Raw genomic sequence first — 27,055 nt, forward strand, 5'->3', positions numbered from 1 at the left:
AGCGGTCCGAGCCCGGAGCCGTGCACCAGGCGGCGGCTCCGGCACCCGCGGCCCGGCTTCTTCCAGCCTGCGCGACCTCGGCGCTCGTCGCCAGCCTGCCGCGCGCGGGGACCTGCCGCGGATCCCCGCCGCTCAGCTGACCTGGGCTCGGGGCCCGGAGCCGGGGGCGGGGCCTGGAGCCGGGGGCGGGGCCGGAGGCCCAGGGCACCGAGGCGGGGCGCCGGGGGCCGGGGACGGGCCCCTGGGCGGGGAGAGCTAGAGTTTGGGCTCCTTCCGAGCCGACGGTGGCTTCCGGGGTCCCCGGCAGCGCAGGGGTTCTTGCCCTGTGGGCGTGTGCGGCGTCGGCCAGCGGCATGCGCCTCCGTCTGCTTCTGCTGCTCGCGCTGTGCGGTGCGGGCCCCGCTGCCGCGGCGTTCAGTGTCAGCTTGCGGGGAAGCTGGAGGGTCCGCAGCCAGAACAGGTCGCTGGAGCTGCCCGGAGAGGTCCCGGGTTGCGTGCACAGCGCCTTGTTCCAGCAGAGGCTCATCCAGGTACTGTATGCGGCCGCCCCATCGCGAGCCTGGGCCTGGGTCCTCCCTCGTGGAGAGAGGGGCCCAGGAACGGCCTGCCCGCCCCCGAGCCCGGGGCTGTTCCCCTCGATTTGGCATGAACTTCCCTTTTGCCTCTTGTGGTCTGTGGGGGGAAACGCCGAGGCAGTGTAATTACTGTTGGTGAAGAGCATGGCTGGGGGTGGGCTAGGTGGAGACTGACCCACCCACCCCCGGACAGCAGTAACTCAGGAAAGCAGAGGTTTCGACACGGTAAACAGTTTTACTGGCGGTCTTTTTGCCACAGTTTTCCGCTGAAGCGTGGGTAGAAAGATCATACTGTCACCGACAAAGCCTAAGGCTGAGGATTATTGTTTCGACTACCTGAACACTGCAGGGGACGATAGTCTTTGCTAAGTAAATGTTAACTGTCTTCAGTAATGTCTCAGTTTTTCATTTTCACTTTCAAGCGTCAGGGAGGCAGATCTGGAATTGATGCAGCAGCACATAGCCTGAGGAGAACGAGACCAGCAAGGGTAACGTTAGGATTCCCAGTGTTAGTGTAAAGGCTAAGCCATTTTTAAGGCTGATTGGGATAGGAAGAAAGATGCAGTTTCCTCTCGGGGTTTGTGCTATGATGTGTATGTGTGTCCCAACAGATGCTTCAGTTCATAGACTTCTTGTGGAGGACGCTTTCCTGTTTGGCTGCCTGTGGGCAGAAGTTTGCAAACAGACTGCCGCCTCCCACTTGGTTTCCATCTGCTGCGCATTGTCAGTGGCTTTGCCTGGGACAGGGGGTACTTGATAATGGTTTGCATGCATTGCCCCAATCCTCATAATAACACTGTAGAGTAGGTCCTTTTATCTGCACTGTATGGGTGATATGGAGTTATGGAGCCCAGAGAAGGCAGAGGATTTACCCAAGATCACCCAGCAACTAAGTGGCAGAAATGGAATTCTAACCCAGCCTGGCCTGACTCCATAGCCTTATGTACTGTACAGCACTTATCCTGGTGGTATGAAAAATCTTGTTTTTGAAGCAGTGAAGTTGACTGTCAGGAATTTAATTCAAAATTTACTTAAGTGACAGGACAGTCAATGGGGTTATGCCAAATTTCTGATTTGGTACTATCAGAATTCCTGATCTGGTACCATCAGCTTCTTTTCGAGAATATATATCAGAAAGGAAGCAAATGTAAATTACAGTGACCATGGTTGGGTTTATTTCTAAAGTAGATACTTCTCCAACTCAAGTACTCAAACTATTTTTAGTTAATAAACTACTTATAACAGGGACCACAGCTGACCTTGGTACCCTGAAGCGTCACTTGCATGTGCCCTGAGAATGCCTGTGTTCAATTTGCTGGGTCTCTCCTTGCATCATCTTCCTGATAGAACTACGGCAACGGGAAATCATCAGTGGTTATAGCAAATCAGATTATTGTTCCATGTTACAGGGCTACATACCAAGAAACAATGTTTGGTTACAAGTTAATGTGAATGAAGTGCTCATAGTATGAAATGACTGACTTTTCCTCACAGGAATAATTTACAATGTCTGTTAAATCTGTTAATAAGTTCTTAAGAAAACTTTAAGTTTCAGGAAGGTAGATGTAGGTCTTAAATGGTGGTGGGATGATCGATGTGAAGGCTTTTGAGGGTTGGGGAACTCCAGGTCTGTTGACAGTACTCATCAGCATCGGTGTCGTTACTAAGTAGTGTGATGTTTTCATTCTATCTGCTTTATTATAACATCCCCTTTTGGTGCTGACCTCAGGAAGTATTCTATAGTTTAGAGCAGACACTGGCCCAAATACTGTGTTTACAGGAGAACTTGAAACATATCCTGCTGAAGTCTTTCAATTAATTATTCATTCACCTAATTATCTCATAAATATTTACTCAGTACCTCCAATGTGGCAGGCATTATTCTAGGTGCTTGGAATCAAGTGGTGAAGAAATCGAAGTCTGTCTCAATAGATAGTGGAGGAGACAAGACAATAAACAAATTAATAGATAATGTAGTGACAGGTGGTGCACTGAAGAAAAATAAAACAGATTAAAGGAAGAGAGAGTGAAGGGCTGTTGGGAAAGATTGCTTTTTAAAAAAAGGTGGTTAAAGATAGCCATTTTGATAAAGATCTTTTGATGAGTTTGGTTTTAAGGAGAAGCATATTCGCAGCAAAAAAGAAGAGAAGATGGCAGTGGGGAGGAGGTTTGACAGGTCCAGAAATAGTAAGCAGGCCAGTGTGGCCGTCGCCCTGTGAGTCAGGGGGCAGGTGGATGATTTCAAACTAGGCATCTAGGGCAGATCATGCAGGGCTTGTAGGCCACTGGGAAACACTTTGAATTTTATTCTAACAATGATGGGAAAATATCGGGGGTTTTGAGCTTGGAGTTGCATGATTATATGTGCCTTTAAAGGGTCATTCTGGCTGTTGTGAAGACTACAGTGCATCAGAGTGGAAGCATCAAGACCGGGTAGGGGTTGATTGCAGGTGTATGAGAAGGAGGTGATTTTCTGGCTTGGATGGGGGTGATGGCAGTGAGATGGTGAGAGTGGTGATGGGAAAACACATTTTAAAGGTAGAAACAACAAGATTTGTTCAGTTGAATTTGTTGATGGATTGAATGTGAGGTGTGAGAGAAAGAGGATTCAAGGAAAACTTCAGGATTGTTCGGTTTGAGCAGTTGGTTAACTAGAATTTGTATTTACTGAGAGGCTCTGTTGCCAGCCTTGAGTGTTTCATATGTGACTGTAGTTCCTATACAGAATCTAAACCTTAGGTGCCTGGAGAGCCTTTTGGGCTCCCTGCTGAAGGTTCATGTATTCATTCAGCCTACTGTAATACCACATACTAACATAGGCATTACAAGTAAAAAAAGAAACGAGCAAGACTCAGTTCTTGTTTTGTGGGAGGTCACATTCTAGTAAGGCTGCAAACCTAATTAATAAGCATATGACATGAAAGTGCTTAGACAAGGGGACACTTACTAGGAATGTTCTCATCTTCCCTGTGCAATTCCTTAGTGGTGTAAGTTTGAAAAGGTTTTGTTAAAAAGAGGTATTCTCAGTGTGCCCGAATTAGAAAATACAGGTAAGTAAGAAGAAAACTTGGAAACTTGACTTCCAGAGATAACTACCTTTAAAATTTAAAAGTACACTATTTCCATTCAGAATTTTTCTAGGTACACATTTATAAGTATTTAAATATACGGTTTAACAACTTTTTTATATTAAGTATTTTGTGACAGTTTCGTATGCAGTAAACATATTTCTGCAGACCATGTTCAATGGCTCTTTTTAAATTTCATTGTGTACATTTGCCAGCGTTTATAATCTATCACTTATTTTTGAATAGTATCTGATTCCATTTTTTCTGTTCTTCAGTGAAGATCTTGTTAGCTTAATTTTAGTTAGTGTGCATCCTTACTTTTTTAGACTAAAGTTTAGAAGTGGAATTACTGATCCAAAAGTGTATGCATTTTATTTAGTCTTTTCATGTGTATTTCTAAGTTGTTCTTCATAAAAATTGTACCAGTATTACATTTCCATCATCATTTTATCAGAGTGCTTATTTTATGTGCTAGATTTAGATATTATCTTAAAAAACAAAAATAGAAACAATTTGCATTCTGTGAGGTTAAACACCTTTTATGTTTATTTCATGTTTATTGGTGATTTGGGGTTACTTATTCATGTTTTTAATCTATTTTTCTGCTGACCCCTTTAAATATAGATTTGTTAGACCTCTTTACTTGTTATGTATTTAAAAAAACTTCCCATTTGTTAATGATGTATTTGATCCTATAGATGTTTTAAAGTTTTATATGTTACAATCTTACAAGATTTTATTTCTTTTATGATTGTTTCTGTGTTTGGTATCATGCTTTGGAAGTAATTCCCTGTCTCCCAATTAAATATTTTCATGTATTTTCTCCTTTTAGTATTTTTGTAATTTCTCTTTTGTATTTAAAATTTTGATCTACTTGAGTTTTTCCAAATGGTTAAACAGTTTTTTATATCCCATGATTTGAACAATTTCCCTTTTGTCAACTGATATAAAACATTACTTTTATCATATATGAAATTCTCATGTACTGGTATAATTTTCTTATTCCTTCTTTTAAAATTCTTTTAAAAAGAGTAATAAATGTTTAATGCTTATTGTCCAAAAAAATTGATGCAGAGAAATATAAAATATAAAGAAGCAGGAAAAAGCCAATAAAAAGCATACTATACAGCAGAAATAATCAGTGTGAAACTTTTCATGTGTATCTTTCCAGATTTTTCTAAGTGTATACAAGCAAATATAATAACGTAAGAATGAAGTCAATCCCTGGGATGGTTTGTAAGCTACTTCTTCACTTAAAATATATAGTGAACATCTCTCTAAAGCTATAAAAGTCTATAAATATAGATCTAGAATAATTTTAATAACTGCATAGACTCCATTATAAATATGTTCTTACTCATAATCTACACTTAAAAACAGAAGAAAATATATTATAAATATATACATACATTAATAAAAATGGTAGGTACCAGATGCTTAGCACTTTCTCTCTAAATTTTATTGTTACTTTATATTCTTCACGTGTAATTGGGACAAATGGTCCAAGAAGGATATTTTTTAGATGTGTAAATTTATAAAATACAAGATTGTATCATAGTAGCTATCCATGTGATTAACAAGTTAGTCTTTTTCTTTTTTCCTCTGTTTTTTTGAGGGGGAGGTAATTAGGTTTATTTATGTATTTATCTTTGGAGGAGGTGCTGGGGATTGAACCCAGTACATCAGGCATGCTAAGCATGCGCTTTACCACTTGAGCTATACCCTCCCCCCAACAAATTAGTCTTAATTATTCTGTCCAATGAGCTGCCATTCTGTCCAAGGAGCCATGAGTCTGTTGACGAAGGCTCTAATATACCGGTTAACATTCATTAAGTACATTCTAATAAAATATATACATCAATGTGGATAAATGTGTGTATATATTTTTATTGAAGTATAGTTGATTTATGTTTCAGGTGTACAGCAAAGTGATTCAGTTTTTTTTTATATATATATATTCTTTTTGAGATTCTTTTTCATTATAGGTTATTACAAGGTATTGAACATTGCTCCCTGTGTTATACAGTAGGACCTTGTTGCTTACCTATTTTGTATATAGTAGTGTGTATCTATTAATCCCAAATTCCTGATTTATCCTTCCCTCCCCCTTTCCTCTTTGATAACCATAGGTTTGTTTTCTATGTCTGTGAGTCTAGATAAATGTATACTTTTGTACACTTTAAGTAGCCAAGAGGAAATTATCATGTGAATATACTTTTAAAAAACTTTTTATTTTGGTGAATTTCAAACAAATTTGAAAATAGAGTAGCAAAATGAACTTCCATTTCTCCATCATCCAGCTTCAGCAGTTCATGGCTAATTTTGTTTTTTTCTCTTCAACTGTGCCACCCCTTATTTTGAAGCAGTCCTAGACATCACATCATTTCATCCTCAAACATTTCAGTGTGGCTTTCTAACAACAATACCATTATCACTCATATGAATATTTTTGATGTGTTTCAGAGAAGGAAGTCCCATGATTATGGTCCAAAATGACTAACCGTAAATTCTTAAAATAGAAGGTATTTTTTCTGGTTGCTACACTCACCTTCCGCAGAGGATTTACAAATAGAATGTCTGACTTTATTTGATCATTTTATGATGTGAAATGATCTCAAAAGCCTCTAGAAAAGGAACCATTTAAAGGTCTGATTGTCTTCTTCTAAAAGTTTGACTGCTGAAACTGTGTGTGACATGAGAGAGAGAAGTTAACCAAGGACTCTGTATTTGAAATTTCAATTTGAACTGGAATAGTCATCAATTAATAATATCACTCAGCTTTTAGGAGTTGAGAACCATGAGATTTTTCAGCCCTCCTTTTAAAAAAAGATATCTTAAAAAAAAAACCCTAATTCTTTTTTTTTTTTACATTTTTTATTGATTCATAATCATTTTACAGTGTTGTGTCAAATTCCAGTGTTCAGCACAATTTTTCAGTCATTCAAGGACATATACACACTCATTGTCACATTTTTTTCTCTGTGATTTATAAAACCCTAATTCTTAAACCTGCACACGTGCTTCTTCATTTGATGCCACATGGGGTGTGGTTAGGGCAGGGAGGGTTTGCTTCTCAGGGCCGCATACAGGGAATCAAAGGATCATCCAAGGGTTGGATCTTTAGGTGAGTGCCGGCTGGTGCGTGTCACATGGAAGTACGCATAGTCACCCTCGCCTATGAAATTCATCTTCATATGCTATTTACTTGATGCCTTCCATGTACAACGCACTCCTTGGGCCTCTTAGGTTGCACTTGTTCCTATAATTCCCACAACAGCTGAGGCTCAGAGAAGTTATGGCCTAAGATCGTGCACCTAGTAAATGGTGGGGCAAGGATTCAACCCAGATCTTCTTTTCATGTCCCACACTGCCTGTTGGCAGGATGAATACATAGTAAGCAAAGGGAACAACTATTGTTTTAATTTAAAGATGTCCAGTGAAAACAGGGACAAGAGCACAACATCCTTTCGTTCAAAATACACCACCCTAGACATCCCATTTGGTAAATTTCTTGATAAATGAAAGATTTTCTGAGGGTCATTCCATACATCACTTCTTCTCTCTTCTCTGTCTCTTGAAAAGTCTCTTTGTTTCAGCCATCACCTCTGTGTCAGAATTGCTCAAATGCCTTCATCTCGAATTACCACTTCTCCTGATTTGCAGCCAAAAGTGTTGCTTCACTTTTCTACCTGAATGTGTTCATGGCGTATTGAAACTCAGTGTATCCAGATGTCTCTTCTCAATCCTCCCAATCCTTGGTTTCTTGTATTTCACCCATTTCTAACAAGAGCACCTGTACTTTCTCAGTGAACAAGGCCCAGAATTTGATGCCTATTTTCTTTTTTTTTCCTTCTCACATACACTGTTAGTTGCTGGACCTTATAGGTCCAGCACACGGCATCTTATCACCATTCCCTCCTACTCATTTATACTGCTGTCCACCCGGCTTATTGTTTTCTTTTTTAAAAAGAGGTCAGTTAATTTTAATGACTTTTAGAAATAGGTAACGGATGTAATCGATAGAAAATTGGAAGGGTAGGATATATAAAGAAAAACCAGTCTCTTCTATCCCTGATTCCTAGTTTTTTGATGCTCTTCACATCATCTGGGACATAGTTTGACAAACAACTGTGAATCCTACAGATGCATCCCCACAGCTCTCTAATGCCCACATGTTTGATATTGCTGCTGTTCTCATTTGCCCCTCCTGTTTGACAAACTTTCTCAAAAATCATACATACGTAAAAAAAAAGTATCTGTAATTAAGATTTTTATTTCATTCATGTCAGGTATAACAAGTGCAACTTGAATGTACAAATTCTGAACAAAACATTAAAAAAAGTCAACAACAACAACAACAACAAAAACAAACAAAGAAAACAAACAAAAAACACAGATACACAGAAACAACCACTGTTAACCAGTTTCTTATGTAGGCAGTATTCATATATCTTGTGATATACATCTATAAACATACAGAGACACATATATATATAGATTTATATGTATTTCTCCCTACCAATGATAGCATTCTATGTATATTGTATACTGACTTTTTCCTTTAACTTAATGTATATTAGGCATCATTTCGGGTCAGTACACGTAATAGTGCTGCTAAATACCATTTATTGAATGCTCACTGTGTGCCATGACTGGGTCTAAGTAGTTTCCATCCATCACCTCTTGCAAATACTGATCCTGGGAGGTGCTTTTATTATCCACATTCTAGAACTGAGAAAACAGAAGTATAGCGGTGTTGTACGAGTTTCACGGGGCTGGGCTTGGACTTGAACCCATGCCAAAAAGATTGCTCCCCTCCGCTGCTTTTACCTGTCAGCTCAACGCCTCCTCCCGGCCCCTTCTCAGGGGCAGCAGCTACACATGTGGTTCTGTTCAGCTGCCCAGCCTAGCTCCCGGAACAGGTGTGAGCTCCTCCTACGACCCTTTGTATCAGTCAAGAATCTCTCTCCAGGCATTTCCCTCAATCTCCGTGAGTTCTAGCCTGCGCTCAGGAGCAGGCTAAGAAATTGTCTTGTTTCCCCTTGTAATATATATACCCCCTTTAACTCTTGCACTTTGGACAGAAAAGGAGTTTACTTCAGTTGCAACCCCTTTTCACCTAGAGCTGTGTTAGATGGGAAAGCAGGATTATTAGTTTGAGGATTGTAGGAGAAAAATGATTGTTAAGGCCAACCGCAGTGCTTTGACTGACTCATGAGCGTGGGCTCGGCTGTAGCCGTGCGCCCTCTGAAGGAAGGATCAGACACATCTGACGATGGAGAGATGGGGGTTCTGGAGATAACGGCTTCTTCAGGATGGAACACACAAATACCCTTAGGTACTTTAGAGTAGCTTAGCCTCCTTGGACTTTTTTTCCTTCTTATTATGTAATACTCGATACTCGGAAAGTTATATACACATGTGCATTTCTGATTTTGAAAGTCTAATAAATAAAAACATTTTGTAATAGTAAAAAAAAACCTTTTGTAATAGTAAAAAAAAAAACCTTTGTAATAGTCAAAAAAAGTCTGATAATTACATGAATACCCATGCACCTGCTCTCCAGTGTATGTATGGCCTGTGTTCTTGGTACCACTGGAGGTACCTGGCACCTACCCCACTCCCCACCTGGCCCTTCACTGGCCTCCCCCTAAAGGAAACGTATCCTGAATGATCATTCTGTTGCTTTTTACAAGTTAAGGTTTTACCAGATATCTGTGTATCTTAATATATTGTTTAGTTTTGCTTGTTTTCAGATAAATGTTTTCTTAAACTATTTTTGCCTAAGTGTCCAAGAAACAATATCTGTAAATGAAACAAAAAATTCCTTTTCTCCATGTCACTCCATGTGAAGTAATTCTGTCTGCCAGAGAATCAGCCATTGGACTAAAGCAGAGGGGGGAGTGGGAAAGCTACCGCTGGTTGAGTCCTTCAATCTGTAAGTAAAAATAATACATGAAGTTGAGAAGCTTACAGAGGGAGGAGACGGGCGTGTGATTTGCATGGTCTGATGACACAGGGCTTGTCGATGTGCGGCAGGTATGGTAAGTGTCAGTTATAAACAGCTGGTTCAGGCCCCATGGAGCGTGTTTCTCTCCCAGCCTGCCCTTGGTAGGTAGCACTGACACTGTTAACGATGGATGGCACTGGTGACATTGATGGCTGTGTGAGGTGATGAGTAAGCACGTGGACTCAGGAGCCGGATTCCCTGGGTCTGAATCAGCGCTCCACCACTTCATAGCCATCTGACTTTGCGACTTGGGCTCTTGTTAGAAAATGGGGGTGATGATGCTGCTGACTCCGCAGGGTCACAGGCAGCACCCTATCTTATTATTGTTGCAGAGATCATCTGGTATAAAAGCATAGGTAAACGTGGAGTGAGGCACACAGCACAGTTGAAAAAATGCTGACCTTGGTGTCAGACTGAATTCATTTTGTTCTGCTTAGTTGTGGGACCTCAGGAGAGTCACTTCACCTTTTGGAGCTTTAGTTTCTTCCACTATAGAATGGTATTTACTACACATGTTTGTTACGAAGAGAAGAGTGTGTGTGAATGTCTATCTTGGAGGCCGATAGAAAGTAAATGGTCAACACGTGATACAAGTTACTGTCTTTAGGGTTCCTGGGTTTGCTTTCACAACTCAGCCACTTACATGGGTCCCTTCGTCATCAGACATAATGCTGAGCTGCTGTTTGCTTTCAATAGGACTCAGAATTTTAATATGAGCAAAGGGAATCAGACCACTTTGGAACCAAATTAAGTTGGTTACTTAGCACTTGCAATAGTTATTATAAATATCACCTGAGTCTCTGCAACTTTTATTTTAGGGAGGGTAAGATATTTTCCCTTAGAGCAATTTTTTTTAATAGACTTTGGTTTTTTGGGGGAACCATTTTCAGGTTCACTGAAAACTTGAATGGAAAATACAGACAGTTCCCAGATATCCCCACACATGTACAGCTACCCCACTGTCAACACTCCACACCAGAGTGGTACATTTGTTACCATCAATGAACCTTATAACACTGACCCATCATTATCACCCAAAGTCCATAGTTTATGTTGTGGTTCACTCTTGGTGGTGTACATTCTATGGATTTTGACAAGTGTATAATGATACGTATCCACTGCTACAGTATCACTTGGAATAGATTCACTGCCCTGAAAACGCTCTGTTTTCACCCTGTTCATCCTTCTCTCCCCCTTAATCCCTGGCAACCACTGATCCTTTTACTGTCTCCAGAGTTTTGCTTTTTCCAGAATATCATGTAGTTGGAATCATACAGTATATAGCCTTTTCAGATTGGTTTCTTTCAAGGAAGAAAAAAAATTTAACCCTCTAAATTCTGTTTGTCTAGAAAAAAATGTATCCGAGAAGATAGCCCTCTGGAGCTCAACATGCAGATTCCTTCAAGGAGCCGGGAGACAGGAAGGAGACCATCAGCCAGTCCCAAGGCTCAGCAGGTTGCCATGCTGCAGCTGCGTTAGCCTCCCCACCTTCCTTCTCAGGATGTTTTTAACTATATTGGATGAAGTCCACAGTGTAGAGTTATCAATTGGGCTGGGTGAGACACATGGGAAGCTAATAATTATGTGCCTATTCAAACCTGCATCCTTAAACATTTACTCCTTAATTCATTGGGGAGGCTGAGTCCCCTGTGTGAGGAAGAGAAGAGAAGGGAGTGAGTGGGCTCGGCCTGGCACACCCCATTTAGCAGAACAAAAGCTCACCGTTAACCAGACCCTAAAAGTCAGCTTAATGATTACTGGTTGTTATTAACTCTCATCAACCACTCCTTCCCCTGACGCTTATCAAAATATTTCTTCTCGTCAGCAGGGAAGTTTGTAAATTTGGCAGTATTTGTGCTGCCTGTGTATTCTCTGTAGGAGATCCTTTTTGTGCTCACTTAGTAAAGCTGAGTGAAAAATAACTTTGTTAATGCTAAGTAAATCCAAGGAGTGGGAGTTTTGCTGACCTTTGGGCAGTGGAAGAGAAACATTCCCCCTGGAGGTCAGCTGGGATAGTGGCAGCAAAACACAAGGTGAGAACCACAGGGCATGAGAGGCTGATGGCTCCACACCATCAGAAGTTCTGTCCTTCATTCTCTGCTGATACCTTGCAGGCTCTGTGGTTTTTTTTAAAGGTGTAATTGATTTACAATGTTAGTTTCAGGTATATAGTAAAGCGACTCAGTTATACATACACATACATATATACATATATTTTTTTCAGCTTCTTTTCCATTATATGTTATTACAAGTAATAGAATATAGTTCTCTATGGTGTACAGTAGGTCCTTGTTCTTTATTTTTATATATATTTGTGTGTATCTGCTAATCCCAAATTCCTAATTTATCCCTCTCCCATCTTTTCCCCTTTGGTAACCATAGTTTGTTTTCTATGTCTATGAGTCTGTTTTTGGTTTGTAAACAATATTTGTATCATCTTTTTTAGATTCCATATATAAGTGCCATCATATTATATTTATCTTTCTCTGTCTGGCTTACTTCACTTAGTATGATAATTCCTGGGTCCATTCATGTAGCTGCACATGGCATTATTTCATTCTTTTTTATGGCTGAGTAATGTTCCATTGTATATAGACACACATCTTTATTGTGTTTGGTTTTAACAAAGGAAGCCAGTCTTCATCTCCACACATGTTTGTTGATTATGAAACTATGTAATATTTATTTCTCAGAGCTTACTCATTTCAGGTATTTTGTTGGACTTTTTTTTTCTACATTTTAAAATATTCTTTGTATTTCTAGTATGCAAATGCCATGTCAACTTTGTTTGAAAGGTAATGGTCTCATAAATGAATGGAGCATTAGCCTTGTGGTTGGGATGTGCTGATAAATAAAATGTATGCCCTTCTAAGCCAAGAGTTCATTAGTTTTTAGGTAATAAATAACTATCATTAATTATTTATTTCATGTTTGTTTAATTCATTTATTTTTGCATATTTAATCATCTACCATCATTTTTTCAACAGGATCCTTACTACAGATTTAATGACCGTAACTACAGGTGGATCGCCTTGGATAACTGGACCTACAGCAAGAACTTTGTGATCCCCTTTGACATTGCGTATGTATGTGTGTATATCTCTGTTTATATCAATATCTATCCATTTATTATTATTATTATTTGAACTTTTCTTCTTTTTCTATCTGCAATAATTTTTTGTTTGCTTAGGTTGCATATCGGAGTGTTCTCAGACTAAAGCCTGTAAAAGTGAATATATGATTTATATTTTGATTTGTGTATGAGGATGGTGCCACTGATCACTAGTCACAAAATTATGTTGCATTCATTTTTCCAGTCATTATAATAATGTCACCTAGACCTAGTCAGTTCTTTTACCATCATTTCCTTCCCTTGCCCTCCTATGAATCCGTAGAGTGTATATATTTATAATTTTGTCAAGTAGGATCCGAGAGACACCTTTTGTTTGGTGTGGTGTTAACCAGTCATTGAAACGATGGCATTGGCCTTATATTACATCATGAGGCCATAAGGAAAAGCATGATACGGTCTTCAGTGATGTTCTAAGTATCAGAATATAACCCAATTATATCTACCACCATTATTGTTAAATAAAAAAAACCCTTCTGTTCCTTTAATATTACTTTTTGTTGGTAATTGTTTACTAGCTTCTTAAAAGAGAAATAAAACCAAAATGTAGTGCTCAATATCACGGAATTACTGTGTTCTGGGCTCTTATTTCCAGATAGTACTTAAAATATCTCCAATAGGGTGTCCTGCTTCACCTTCAACTCAGCAAATCCAAAACTTAACCAGTTGACTTTCCCACTTAAAGCTTACTTTATATTCTAGCAGCCTTATTATTTCTCTTGATGTAACAGCATCTTTCCAATCTTCCATGCCCAAGGGGCTTTTGGCTCATCATATCTTTCCTTCATCTCCCTGTATTTGGTCTGTTTCTGAGAACTATTCATTTTTGCCTACCATTTTTCTTGATTCAGCCTCTTCCTCCTCATTTCCACCTTTGCCTAGACTTTTATTAGTGAGTACCTGGAATGAGACCAAAGCTGCCTAACTAGATTTCTTGCTTTGTCTTTTTATTTTCCTTTTGTATGTGGAAGAAATATGTGATTTATCTTGATCCATCAGAATGCTGATTTTTACCATTGATTCTTCCTTTTGATTGGCAGATCAAGTGTGATCTTCTCTGCTTATCTGTGAAAGTACTGCTTACTTGCCAATCCTGTACCACCTCCTGCATCTTTGTCCCCTCCATCCCTCCCCAGCTCTAGGCAACCACTGATTTATTTATTTCTGAATTTGTTTCTTCTGGAAATCTCAAATAAATGGAATTATACAATATGTAGTCCTTTGTGGCTGGCTTCTTTCATTTAGCATAATGTTTTGAAGTTCATCCATGTTGTCATATTCACCAGTACTTCATTTGTTTTTATTGCCAAATGCTATTTTATTGTATAGATATACCACACTTTATTTACTCTTCTTTAAACTCTTGTTTTCTTCTTGAAGTCTTTCCTTATGGCAGGCTCTGATAGCACTTGCATCCAACAAGACTGCACTACAAACTAGAAGAGGTTGAAAGCTTTGTCTGTGTTTCCTGTGTTTTAGGCTTGAGTACTAACCTGACTGCAGATTCCTTAAATTCAAAGATTGTTTTAGTTTCCTATAAGACTTAGCAGAGTGCTGGGCACATATTTACTCATAGATACTTGTTAGTTGGTTAATGCATTCTCTTAGTGTTGGTACATGTAATAGTCTGTGAAAACGTTTTGTGTCTATTACCTAACTTCGTTCTTATAAGAACTTTGTGAAGTTCTAGAAAAAAAGTCAAAGCATTTAGAAATTAGAAGTTGTGCTCATGATTTTATGGTGATTGAAATTTTATGAAGAAAGATAAACTGGATCACTCAACGTAAAAATGTATTAAACCAATACTTTTGAAAATTTCATTGGAAAATGCCTTTTAAGAATATATATATATTTTTGTGAAACATTTACTCCTTTCATTCTTAACTAATAAAAAAAAGAGTTACCTAAGTTAATGTTTCATACATCTTGTTTTAAAAATCTTTTTTTAGCGAATGGCAGAAAGTAAATTTGATTCTTGAGGGTGTCGACACAGTTACAAAAGTTCTGCTCAATGGCGTTCCTGTTGGGGAAACAGACAACATGTTCAGAAGATACGTAAGTACCTAATGACATCAGGTTAAAAAGGACCACTTGTGTGTGTTTGTATTCATTGTTGTCTGAGGGGGGAAGGTAAGTGCATGATTGCCCACGCAGGGAGGCACGAGCCCTTTGATGCACTGGGTAAGTAAGTTACTTTATTTCTCAGTTGCCACATTTGTGGAATGATGAAGACACTCCAGCCGGATGGAGTTATTGTGAGGATTTAAGGAGCTAATTATATAAAATGATCGGCACAGTTTTGGGCACATAGGAAATGTTTGACAAATCCCATTCCCTTCCCTTACTAATTGGTAATCGAGAGTTTCATGGGAAATGGCAATTGACAAGCCATTTTAAAAGAAAACGTTCCTTCCTTACTAGAACAGTTACCTTAAAAGCTTGTATTCCTGAGCTCCCTTCCCTTTCAGGGGTAGACTTTTCAAAATAAAACTAACTTATGACTTAGAAATGCATGCTATGCATACCAGAGAGTCAGGTTATCACGAAGTGTCTAGGAAATCCTTGGCAATTCAGAGCCATGTGTAAATAGCCAGAGCAGACATTCCAGGGCTAAAGATAGTCTCTGCTTGCTCTGTTTGCCTAGGACCATCATCATCAGTAAAAATAGCAGGAGAAAACCTAGAAATCTACGTTTGGGTAGGAGAACGTGCTCAGTTGTAACTAAAAGCCAGCAACTAAGTCATACTATTTTGGAGAAGTGCTTTCTCCTGCAAAAAGTTTAAACCTAAATATTTCATTCTTTTTAATGCATGTTTCATACATTCTGCCTATAGCTAAAATTTTACACATGTAAAATCTTCCACATCTGTTCTTTCTTTATAATTCAGAGGTTTGATATTACACACGTGGTCAAAGCAGTGAACTTCATCGAGCTGTATTTCCAGTCACCAGTGTTATATGCGGACCAGAGGAGCAAAGCTCACACAAGCTACGAGGTGCCCCCCAGCTGCCCTCCAAGTGAGCAGGAGGGCGAGTGCCATGTCAACTTTATTCGGAAGGTAATGGTCCCACAGTGGGGGGCTTTAGCCTTGAGTATGACATTCCAGCATATGAGATGCTTGCTTGAAGACTCCAGTTGTATTTTAGAAGTTGGGCATCTCTTTCCTGCCCCCTTAGTGGGAATTAAAAATTGGAAATAAGAACCAAAAGTTATGTGAATTTTGTGGAGAATCTGTCTTTCTAGGTTTCCTTCTTGAGGCATGCTTCAGAACTTAGGCAATGTTGGAGAAAGAAGAAAAATAGGTGACTGACAACGCACCTTTACTTTAAAAAAAAAAACACTCAGGTTTATCAAACTTTTCACCAGACTGAAGGGTTCTTACCTATCTGTCTGTCTATTTATCTATCTGTTTATCTTTTTGAAGGGTTCATATTTTTGAGTGATCCTTGTTACTAAGAAGCCTCCTACAACTATTAGAATATTTGTTGACATACTCGATATTTTTTGCTAGGTTCTTATAAAATCTAAGATAACAAAACTCACAGGTGATTATTTTTCTTTGAGTCTGATCTCAGGCTAGATGACTGGACTCATTGAATTAGTATTCTACGTGACGTTTTGTTTTAGATTTAATTTTTATTGGAAAATTTCAATTGTAAAATGTAACACAAAATTTACCATGTTAATTGTTTTAAGTGTACAGTTCAGTAGTCTTAAATATATTCACACTGTTGTGAAAGCAATCTCCAGAACTTTTTTATCTTGCAAAACTAAAACTCTATACCCATTAAAAAAATAACTCCCCATTTTCCCCTACTCTCAGGCCCTGGCAACCACTGTCCTTTCTGCTTCTGTGAACTTGACTCCTCCAGTTACCTCATAAAGTAAAATCATAGTGTCTGTCTTTTCATGACTGGCTTAGGTCTCTCAGTATAATGTTCTCAAGGTTTATCCATGATGTAGCATGTGCCAGAATTTCCTTCCTTTTTAAGGCTGAATAATATTTCATTGTATGCACATGCCACATTTTGTTTATTCATTCAATGTCAGTGAACATTGGGTTGCTTCCACCTTTTGGCTATTGTGAATAATTTTGCTTGTATATGGATGTACAAATATCTCTTTGAGACCCTGCTTTCAGTTCTTTTGGATTCTATACCCAGATGTGGGATTACTGGATTATATGATAATAATATTTTTAATTTTTTTAGGAACTGGTTTTAACAACAAATGTAATCATTGATTTCATTGTGAAGATACTAAGAGTATTTTTCCAGCTCTCATTAGCTAAAACCTCAGTTGATTAGTTCTGATTATTAAATGGCTTTCTTTGGACTAGAAGGATTTACCATTAAGTTATGTTTCCTTAATGTAAGTATTAAGGTCAAAACTGTGCCTCCTCCTGTTTGGTTTGACCTCCCCAAACTTCTGTCAGTGTCTTAGGCAGTATCTGTTCATACTGCTGTAACTGAACAGTCAGGTGTCCCAGGGAACACTTGGGTACTTACACTTCTATGTAAAATTCGTCTTTTGTGTTTTTCCTTTGGCTTCAAATGGCATAGTGGTTTGAATACTAGAGGTTGCAATTTTTCCCTCTCTTCTTCTGTGTTTAACTTTCTATCAAAACAAGGACTTCCTGGATCCGAATGTGAAAAGCTTGCTTTTCAGGTCATTAATAAAATTGTATAGTATATATAAATACACATGTTATTCATATGCCCATGTGGTATTTTCCCTCTGTCCCCTATTCAGCTGTGGCGTTTACAACACTCTTTCAGGTTATCTGGGTAGGACAAAATCTTTTGTTACTGAAATCAGAAATCAGACCCAGGTTTCCGCCCTTGCAGTCTGTGGGACAGTAACCGTGGGGCAAACTTGCCAGAACAATGATTTGCCTCTTCATGTTTCTGGTTAGTTACAAGATCCAGTGGGAAGAGACCTGAACTGGAGACCAAGCCAGGGATCTTGGCTATGAATTCTGGCTTTACAAAATAAGAGTGATTGTAGTCAAGTCCATCATTCGTATGTGGAGCAGATCTTTTCTCCTCCTTCTTAATTGTGTTGATATGAGGATACAGTGAAGTAATAACATATTTGCATACTGTAAAGTGCTCTGCAGCTTTTCACAGTGGAGGGAAAGGATATTACATATTTTGGAGACTTACTTCTGTAATAAGAACTTCTAAGTATGTAACTCACTAAACACCTCGGCATAATTTATATGAAGTTAATGGGTAGAGGTGGAGAGTGGGGTGTAAAGAGGAAATGCTACTCTCTGTCTGTTCTTTGACCCCTCCCTCGCTGTTTCCATTTTAACACAAATCCCCTCTTGTGTCTGCTTCCGTCTGTGTCAGGCTTGGATGGGTGGACCCTTCACCTCGGCTACCCTCTTAGCAGTATTCTACACCACCTGCCCTGTTTCCACCTGCATCTGCGGACATTCCTTCCGAGTCTCTTTATCCAGGTCAACCTCCGATTGATATGCTTCCAGCCTGAAACATAGAAAGCCCTTTTATTTGGAGAGGTTGTATGCAGAAGGCTGATTTGTAGCCCTTGCTGGGGAGAATGGTCTGCCTATATGATGTTGAATATTTTTGCCCTCCTCCTTCTCCTTGTCCCTAGTAAAAGATTACATAACTGAAGTCACAGACTCTTGAGTCAATATCTCCAAGGTGGTTTTCATTTTGAGCATGAGAATCTTAAGTGGTGAACATGATACTTAAGTGAATTTATACAGATGTGGATGCTGTGATTTTAATTCTTTATCTTTTTCTGTAATGGAAACTAAATTATCTCTGTTTTAGATAAATACAGAGCTTAGGACTTCCTAAATTGCATCCTTAAATGAGGACAGTGTGGCCAAGTGCTCAGGCTCTGTTCTACAAGTGCTCCCCTCAGAAGATCAAGTGCTTCCTCTAGTTCTTGTTCTTTTTTAAAAGCTTTCATAGCCTCACACATTGTAATTGACTATATTTTGCAAATACCTTTTTTTTTTCTTTAAAGAAGGAGAAATCAGAAGAATTCTGCTCTGGCCACCTGTGTCACTGTCTAAATTCTGAACTGATTACCTTTAGGTTGTAAGTTCAGAAACCAGGACTTCTGAATTCTTACTGGCAGAAATAGGGGTTGGCAAGTCTAGCTGGAATTTCTTAAACCTATTTATAAATATCTTTATCAGGGGGAGGATAGAAAAATATATTTATCTTTCAATATATTTCCTCATTCTTTATAGTTATTACATTTAAATACAGTGGTAGGTTCAGAGATATTTTGGAGAAGCTTCAAGAGTAACTTTTGTGTTGCTTCAGTGCAATATGCTTTTAAAGAGTAAAGGAACATAATTAGGCTTTGTGGTCTTAGAACATTTCTGCCAAGTTTAACTATGCCCAGGTTGACAGATTAGTTGCTGTATTATCTATTGCTGTGTAACACTTATATCAAAACGTACCAGTTTAAAATAACATTTATTATCACGTTTCTGTCAGTCAGGAATGTAAGTGTGGCTTAGCTGGAAACTTCTGACTCAAGGTCACTCAGGAGATTACAGTCAAGCTGTGGACCAGGGCTTCAGTCATCTTAAGTCCGGACCAGGCCTGCCTAAGCTCACCCATGTGGTTATGGGCAGGCCTCTGATGGGCCTCCAGGCTCACTCACGTGGGCCTTTCTACGGAGCTGCCTCACAGCCTGGCAGCTGGCTTCCCCCTTGGCCAATAGAGAGTTGAGAGAGAGCACCCAAGACAGAAGGTGCAGTCTCTTTTATTACCTAATTTTGGAAGGGCCATCACCCCTGCGGTGTTCTGTTGGTTAGAAGTGGTTCCCTAGGACTAATCCATACTCAAGGGGAGGGGGTTACACAAGGGCATGAACACCAGGAAAGGGTCATTGTAGGTCATTTTAGATGCTGTATATGAGACACACACACACTATTACGGACTTACTTGTCCCACCCTGATACGTATATTTAAGTCTTAACCCTTACTAGGTCAAAATATCACCCTCTTTAGAGATGAGGTCTTTAATGAGGTGATTAAGTTAAATGAGACCATTCAGATTGGTCCTAATCCAGTATGATTGCTGTCCTTACAAGAGGAGGAAATTCGGACAACAGAGGGAGACACTAGGGATACGTGTGCTCAGAAAAGGCTCTGTGAGGGCACCGTGAGAACGCGGAAGCCAAACCTGCCAACACCTTGATCTGGGGCTTCCCAGCCTCCAGAACTGTGAGAAAAGTAATTTCTATTGTTTAAGCCACCCAGTGTGTGGTATTTTGTTGTGGCACTAATATACACATGCATAAAATTTTAAAAGAAAAGGTTTTTCATAATGTTTAAATTTCATGGTAATCAGAATCTCTCTTCTTTTTTCCCCTTGAAATTGCAGGAGCAGTGTTCCTTCAGTTGGGACTGGGGGCCTTCCTTTCCTACCCAGGGCATCTGGAAAGATGTTAGAATTGAAGCCTATAATATTTGTCATTTGGAATCCTTCACATTTTCCCCCATATATGGTAAGCTTCGAGATGTGATTTCTTGTTTTTCTTTTTTGAGCCTTTTCTGTGTTATAAAATTGGGTTTATAATTTGAACATAGAGATATACAGTTGGCCCTTGAGCAGCATGGTTTGAACTGTGCAGGTTTACTTATATGCAGAATTTTTTCAAGAAATACTACCCTATTAGACCTGAGGTCTGTTGCATCCACGGATTTGGAACTGCGGATCTGGAGGGCTGACTTTGAGCATCAGTGGATTTTGGTACCACCAGTGGGTCCTGGAACGAATCCCCTGTGGATACTGAGGGATGACTGTAGTTTTCAGAAACTTATTTTCAAAATTTATGGCACATTAAGTTCATAAAAGTGAAAAATATATACAAACTGATTCGTCATGAAAATTTACTATATAAAGCAGGTAGGTAGGTGGATGCCTTTTAAAGTATTCTGCAACATAAAAAATGAGAGAAAGCAAGCAAGCAAGCAGGCAGCTCTGAGTTGTCTGAGCTAAATATTCTTTCTTAAAAGAACTGGGGCTCCTGGCTGTTACTCCTTTTTGCTGCCTCTGTAGTCACTTTCCGAACTCCTTGGTGCTGAGTTCTTGGTTTGCACAAATCAGTGGGCTGACTTCCTAGCCCTGCACATCCTCTGCTGTGAAGGCCATGACACACCAGCCTTGTTAAGAGGTGAAAGTAAACTGAAAGGCAAACAAGGCATCTCATCAGCTAAAGAAAATAACTTTTTTCACTTGAAGGGAGCACTGAAGAAAAACTCAGAAACTTCACCGATGTCGGTGAACTGGTTAAAAGCTGGTCAAATATTTGTTGAGTTCTTTGCCCAGCACTGTGTGTTTTTGGTGTAGAAAAGAAATACGATGTGTTTACTCATCCCTGCACATCGGTTGGGGTGGGGAAGGGAGACAGAACAATTACCAAACCAAACTAGATTGTGTCATAGTCTTTGGGATGGGAACCCCAGTAGTTCAGAAAATCAAAGCTCAAAGGATTTGAGAAGTGTGGGAAATCAGGGTAACGGTGGAGGCAAGCGGGATTTTAGGTGCCAGGTCACGATGCTCAGTCTAATTACGTGCAGGCCTAACTAGATGAAATCTGTAAACAAGTACGTGGTGTGTCCCTGCCAGAGTTCTTTTGTCTTTTGGGCCCTGGTGACTGTGGATTGTGCTTCAGTGGAACCAGATCTGTGTTTTCTAAAGGCAGAAGACAAAAGCAAATCAGAGATGTTTGATAATTGAGGAGGCTATCAGGTGCTGCTGGCATTTTTAAATGTTAAGAAGGCATTAGAAGTTCTAGTGTAAATTGCACATACAAATGTGGCAGTTTAGAGCTTTCTAGTTTAGTGCTTCTCAAACTGTTCTTCAGAGGCTCAACCTGAACCGAGCTTTGCTGCTAAAATCAAATAATGGTTCATTTACCTTCATCTCCACCGATAATTTTTCTCAGGTATACATAATAAAATCTGTTGTAAGAGGGGTCTGATTTTGCCAAAAGTTACTTTTTTAATAGTTTTGAAGTTTAATCAGTGTTTTAGGTGGTTTGCCAAAAATGCTATGAGTTCCAGGTATCCTGATATCTGAAAAAAGTTAAATAACACTGCTGTAGTTTAATTTAAAATTTTGAATATGGAGCTAAACATTTCTCCTTTAATCATTAAGGCTTGGTTTATTAGCCATTAGTGACTGGGTGAATTTTATTTGAATTAAATAAATTTAAGTGATGCTTAAGATTTAATTTAGATTCGTTGTAATCAATTACCCACATCAATTATATTTTTGATGTTTTATGACTATGATATATTTTGTACTTAACAGAGAGAAAAATGTTTCCTGTTCAGAAGATGTGTTCTATGCATATTAAACAGTAATTCTTTTATTTCTGATTAATTTTATAGATTTCAGTTTGGTTACTTGATGTAATAAAAAAATTGCAGCATAAAATTAGAAAAGCATTAGGAGAGGAACTTCCTTTAGGAGTTTTTTTTTGGATTTTTTTTTTTTTCAGTTTGTATTTGGAAGAGAGTAATCATCACTGAAATCAACAGAAATTTAAAAGTTGAAGAATAATGGAGAATAAACTAGTATATTCGGGATACTTTTTGCATTTATTTGGTACATGCTATGAGGCAGGCATTTTGAGAGTTATGAAACATTTTAAAAAAGGATTAATTCATAATCAAAAACATAATAAAATTTTTATCTAAAATCAAATACTGAATTAATTTTTAAAAAAGTTAAGTGTGATATGAGGTTAGTCAAAACTAATGCAGGGGGAGGGTATAGCTCAAGTGGTAGAGCGCATGCTTAGCATGCATGAGGTCCCGGGTTCAATCCCCAGTGCCTCCACTAAAAAAATAAATAAACTTATTACACCCCCCCCCACAAAACCTTTAAAAGAAAGGACTGCATGAAATAAAAAAAAACAAAACAGAAAAAAAAACTCATGCAAGCAGTGGCTAATCTCTGTGTAACAGTACCACAGATAGTTTATATTTCATTCTTCTACATTTCTGTACTGAGCCTGTATTGTTTCCACAGTAAGGGAAGAAAGTAGATAAACTAATCTATCTAGTAATTTCAGCCAAATCATTATGAAAGGCTGAACTAATTTAACTTTGTGGCACTTTCTGCCTATTGAGGCTAGAAGAAAATAACCATTTTGCTTTTCCAAATATTCAGTTTATTTCTTAATTTAAAATTAGTGACTTTACCCCTAAAGATCAAACCATAGTTCTCCTATTTAATTGTACACAGTATGACAGAAAAAAGGCTTTTAGACTTTTAAAAATTAACTTGAAATTTTTGTGAATTAGTTTTCTTTATACATGTGTTTTTCTGCATTCTTAGTTCTTAGCATAATGGTTTCTAACTTTTGCACTTTTCAATATCCTGTGGTCATTTGTTTGATTTTGCCCTAACTTCAGTTTCCTAAGTGACTTCACATATTCTTAATGTTTAAAGCAATAAAAACAAATTTATATTTGAAAAAAATACTGAGGTCAAAGGAAAACAAGAATTATTCCCGTTACCTCTTAGGCTCTTGTCATTTTTCTGGGTTTTAAGAGATAGCAATTCATTGGTGTGACCTTCTTTAAAACCTCCTTAGAAAATACTTATTTGAATGTGTGTATGTGTGTGTTTAAGAGAGACAGAAGCAGAAACAGAGAGACAGAGAGACATGTATTCATTTACTGACCATCTCCATGCTAGGTCTTTCATGTTGTAACTTGATGTGAATTGTTTACATTAGGCCCTAAAATTTGTTAGGGGTAGGGGATGACTGTCTAGTTTATGAGCTTTTCTTAAGGTTACATAAACATTAAGTCCAAGTATGTAGTAAGTACATTCTGATGAAACACTACATTGTTTAATCTTCTATCATAGAAAAAAATAGCATAGAAAAAAATAGCATTTTTCAACATATGACTCCTCCTCTTCAGCTAAGGTGAGCTGTGGATCTTGGACTTGGACTTGGGCACTTCCATTCCTCAGAGATGCTGCCTTCTGTGACCTAAATTTACTTGCTGCCCTTAGCCTAAAGCACCCCTTCCTTCATTCTCGAAGAACTAGCCTTTGAGCTGGAGGAGTGGGTCAAGCTTTCAGCATGACCCTGACCTGCCCAACAGAGAGGCCTGTGTTGAAGGTCATTGCAGCCCTTTGTTTACGGCTTAATACAGAGAATACAGTGTTACAATTTTGCAAAAGATTTGTCAGTCTTGTTTAGTGCATTGTTTGATGCATTTTTTTTCTTGCATTCATTCTGAATCACTTTTTCATTCATCTTTGAATTACATTACCCATAAAATGATAGTCTTCACCCTTGGAAATGTATTTTGAGGTAGGTAGGTTGCTTGAATAATCTCATCTGATTAGGAGATTGTTGTACGGTTGATTTTTTTTCTCTGGAGTTTACAAATGTATCCTTGTTTTGGTGTGGGGGGGTGGATTTTGCTTTGTATCTGTTTGCCTTGATTTTATCTTTGAGGATTTTTGTCCTGCTGAGTAGGCAAGGAGAACTTGCTGCTTGATAAAGAAGGGGAAAACAGCTGTTGTAACTAACCGTGAGCCTGCTTTACTGGCTTATGCAAGCTGTTAGCTCTTTGAAAAGCAGCTACTAAAGTCTGTCCTCCACTTCTGCAGGAGCACCGGATAATATCCTGCATTTGAGCTTAAACATTCTGGGGCCTGGTCATTTCAGCTGCTTGTCGTTGCTGTTCCTTCAAATGCACACGACTACCGTTTCACTGCAGCTTTGCATCACCTGTGAAAGATGCAAGAAGAGAGGGTAAAAGGAGCTGGGAGGAGCTCAGCAGAGCGAAGCTCATTGAGGCAGCTGTCCTTGAATAGCCCCCCCCCCCAGCGAGATGAAGCATCCTTTTCATCTTACATAAGCAATAGATCCATCCCATGCTGACCTGAATGTTCTTCCATGTCCCTGCTGGTTCTTAATCCTCCTAAATGCCATCCTGTATTCTTAACTGTGACCTTTGGGTGTATTTTGCTTCTTTATGTAGATTCAGCATCTCTGGGACTGGGGTATAATTTATAGGGCCTGTCAAGGTTCACAGACAGTAAAGATTCAAGAAATAGATTTCCGTTGTTTGACAGAAATGCTCACATAACTGTTGTGATGCCCTTATGAGGTAGTTCAGGTTACAGCAATGGTATTTTGACAAAAGGAGGAACTGTGGCCCCATGTAATTATGCATTTAGTGGAGGGTCAGACACATTCTTTATGTTTGTAGATTTCAGTGTTCTTTCTTTTTTACAAAGACTCTCATGTTAAGAGGCTAACATTGTTACAGTCCCTTGAAGCTTTGTTTCACATTACCCGTATTTGCCATTTGGACTTGGGACCCAGAAGGGCAAAAAGCATCTTTGCTTTTGGTCTTCCTTATTGTTCATATCCAAATTTCAATCAGTGTGTGCCTGCTAGTGTCTTCCTTTTTGATCTGCACATCTGTGAGAGATGCATGGAAGGTGCAGGGCACTGGCGTCAGGAAACCTGGGCCCTTGTCTTGTCCACCTGCTCCGGAGGTTTTGAGGTGGGTTCTGCAGCCAGGACCTCAGAAGCCTCGTCTACAAAGTGACTAGCTCGCCTGGTTCCTTCTGCCTCCTGCATCCCACAGTTCCTTCCCTGTGTTTGTAAATTACAGCAGTCATTACAACCTAGTGAAGGTGTAAGTGTGGAGGAACCCCGCTCTTCTTGAAGCTAGGTATATGACTGAATGTAGACACTGATACTTGAGGCTTAGTGACCATCAGTTAAAGCAAGGCTTAAGGTGTAGTTTGATGGTAAGTCTTTCTGGTAGTTATGACACACTTTGATGAATGTAACTCAGCCATCTTCCTGTTTTTTTACTTCCATGTCTTCTTACACTTTCCCTCCCCTTCTTAGACAACTGAATTCTTATTTCCTGACCACATCTTGACAAAGAAGTGGATTATATAGGAATATAAAAGTTGTTGGCACGTTTGGAGGATTTTACAGTTTAGCGTATTGGCCACATCTACACAAATTGGAGTTTTCTTGAAAGACTGCGTGAAGCAGGAGCCACACATCAACCTGGGCTGCAGAGCTGGTTGCCTTTCTGCAGATTCCCATCCAAGTCAGGCTCACGGTGACTTGTTCGTTTGTTTTTAAAGAAACCCCACTTAATCAGCTTTGGAAGAATCTGAAAATGGATCAGTAGCCAGAACCACATTCTCTGCCGTCCCCTGGGTTGCCTGTCTGGTCGAGGGTCTGTGAATCTGTAGTGTCTTCTGCAGGGAGCAGGACATCGTTGAGCCTCCAGGCCAGGGAAGGCCTCAACTTGTAGAGAGAGCAGGTCAGCCTGCCTGTCCACTTGGTTGGGATGAGTTCCTGTCCTGTTTGGGCCCAGAGTTGATCAGTCAGGGTGAGAAAGGATGCAAAAAAAAAACTTGGTGTAATTGGGAGGGAGATCTGGGAGGGGAGTTTGAGTCATTTAGTAATTTTTTTTTAAGTAACCTTTCTTCTTTCCTGTCCCATCTCCAGTACTTTGTCCATTTTTGAAATGATCTTGCATTCCACCTCAGGAGAGCTGGGGTGATAGGTGTTCTTTGGGAAAGGGTAACTTGTTAGTGCTAGAAGACTTATGCTAGGAAGCTGTGTTCTAGAAATGGGTGTTAATTTTTTGGAGGGAGCTCTCCTTAACTAGAAATAGGATTCTATATTTTAAGATTAGCAAGTGAAAAGAAGTGACCAGGAAAATTATTATTTAAGACTCTAAATGTGCTTTGTGAACCTAAACTATTTAAAATCTCCGTGGCTTCTGAGAAGAAGCATTACCGTCCATTTGGAAGAAGAAAAGAAGACAAAAGATGTTAGTGTAGTGTATCTGGTAATGACACAATAGACTTGTAAATCTTTATACTGGGTTTTTGTTTGTTTGTTTGTGGGAGGGAAGTAATTAGGTTTGTTTATTTATTTATCTATCTATTTTTCAGTGGAGGTACTGGGGATTGAATCCAGGACCTTGTGCATGCTAAGCATGCAGTCTACCCTGAGCTATACCCTCTCCCCCCATATTGGATTTTTAATTCCATAACCTTCATTTTTTCATCTAGTGGCACCCCAGACAGTTAACAGGATGAACTCCAGAGGAGTGCCAGTTTACTGTAGAACCTTCCACGTGAGAAGCAATAGAAGCGGGAATTTTGCCAGTACCCTTTGGGAATTTCACCATTTGTCCTCCTGCTGGAGGCCCTTGCGATTCTACTGCAGAGGAAGTGAAAAGGAACAGCAGAGGA

General features: G+C 39.2%; 1 protein-coding gene across 1 annotated transcript in view; it reads left to right on the top strand.

Moving 5' to 3' along the window:
* The first annotated feature begins 229 nt into the window (after nucleotides 1-229).
* MANBA (mannosidase beta) overlaps nucleotides 230-27,055 on the top strand; it is an 89,436-nt gene continuing 62,610 nt past the window's right edge. Inside the window, exons 1-5 of the mRNA XM_006217896.4 lie at nucleotides 230-530; nucleotides 12,641-12,735; nucleotides 14,733-14,838; nucleotides 15,672-15,842; nucleotides 20,165-20,288. Of these exons, the coding sequence (XP_006217958.2) occupies nucleotides 354-530; nucleotides 12,641-12,735; nucleotides 14,733-14,838; nucleotides 15,672-15,842; nucleotides 20,165-20,288 (673 nt within the window). The 5' untranslated portion in view covers nucleotides 230-353. The remainder of the gene's footprint in view (nucleotides 531-12,640; nucleotides 12,736-14,732; nucleotides 14,839-15,671; nucleotides 15,843-20,164; nucleotides 20,289-27,055) is intronic.

Source organism: Vicugna pacos, chromosome 2 (genome assembly GCF_048564905.1).
Source record: "Vicugna pacos chromosome 2, VicPac4, whole genome shotgun sequence".
Taxonomy (NCBI): Eukaryota; Metazoa; Chordata; class Mammalia; order Artiodactyla; family Camelidae; genus Vicugna; species Vicugna pacos.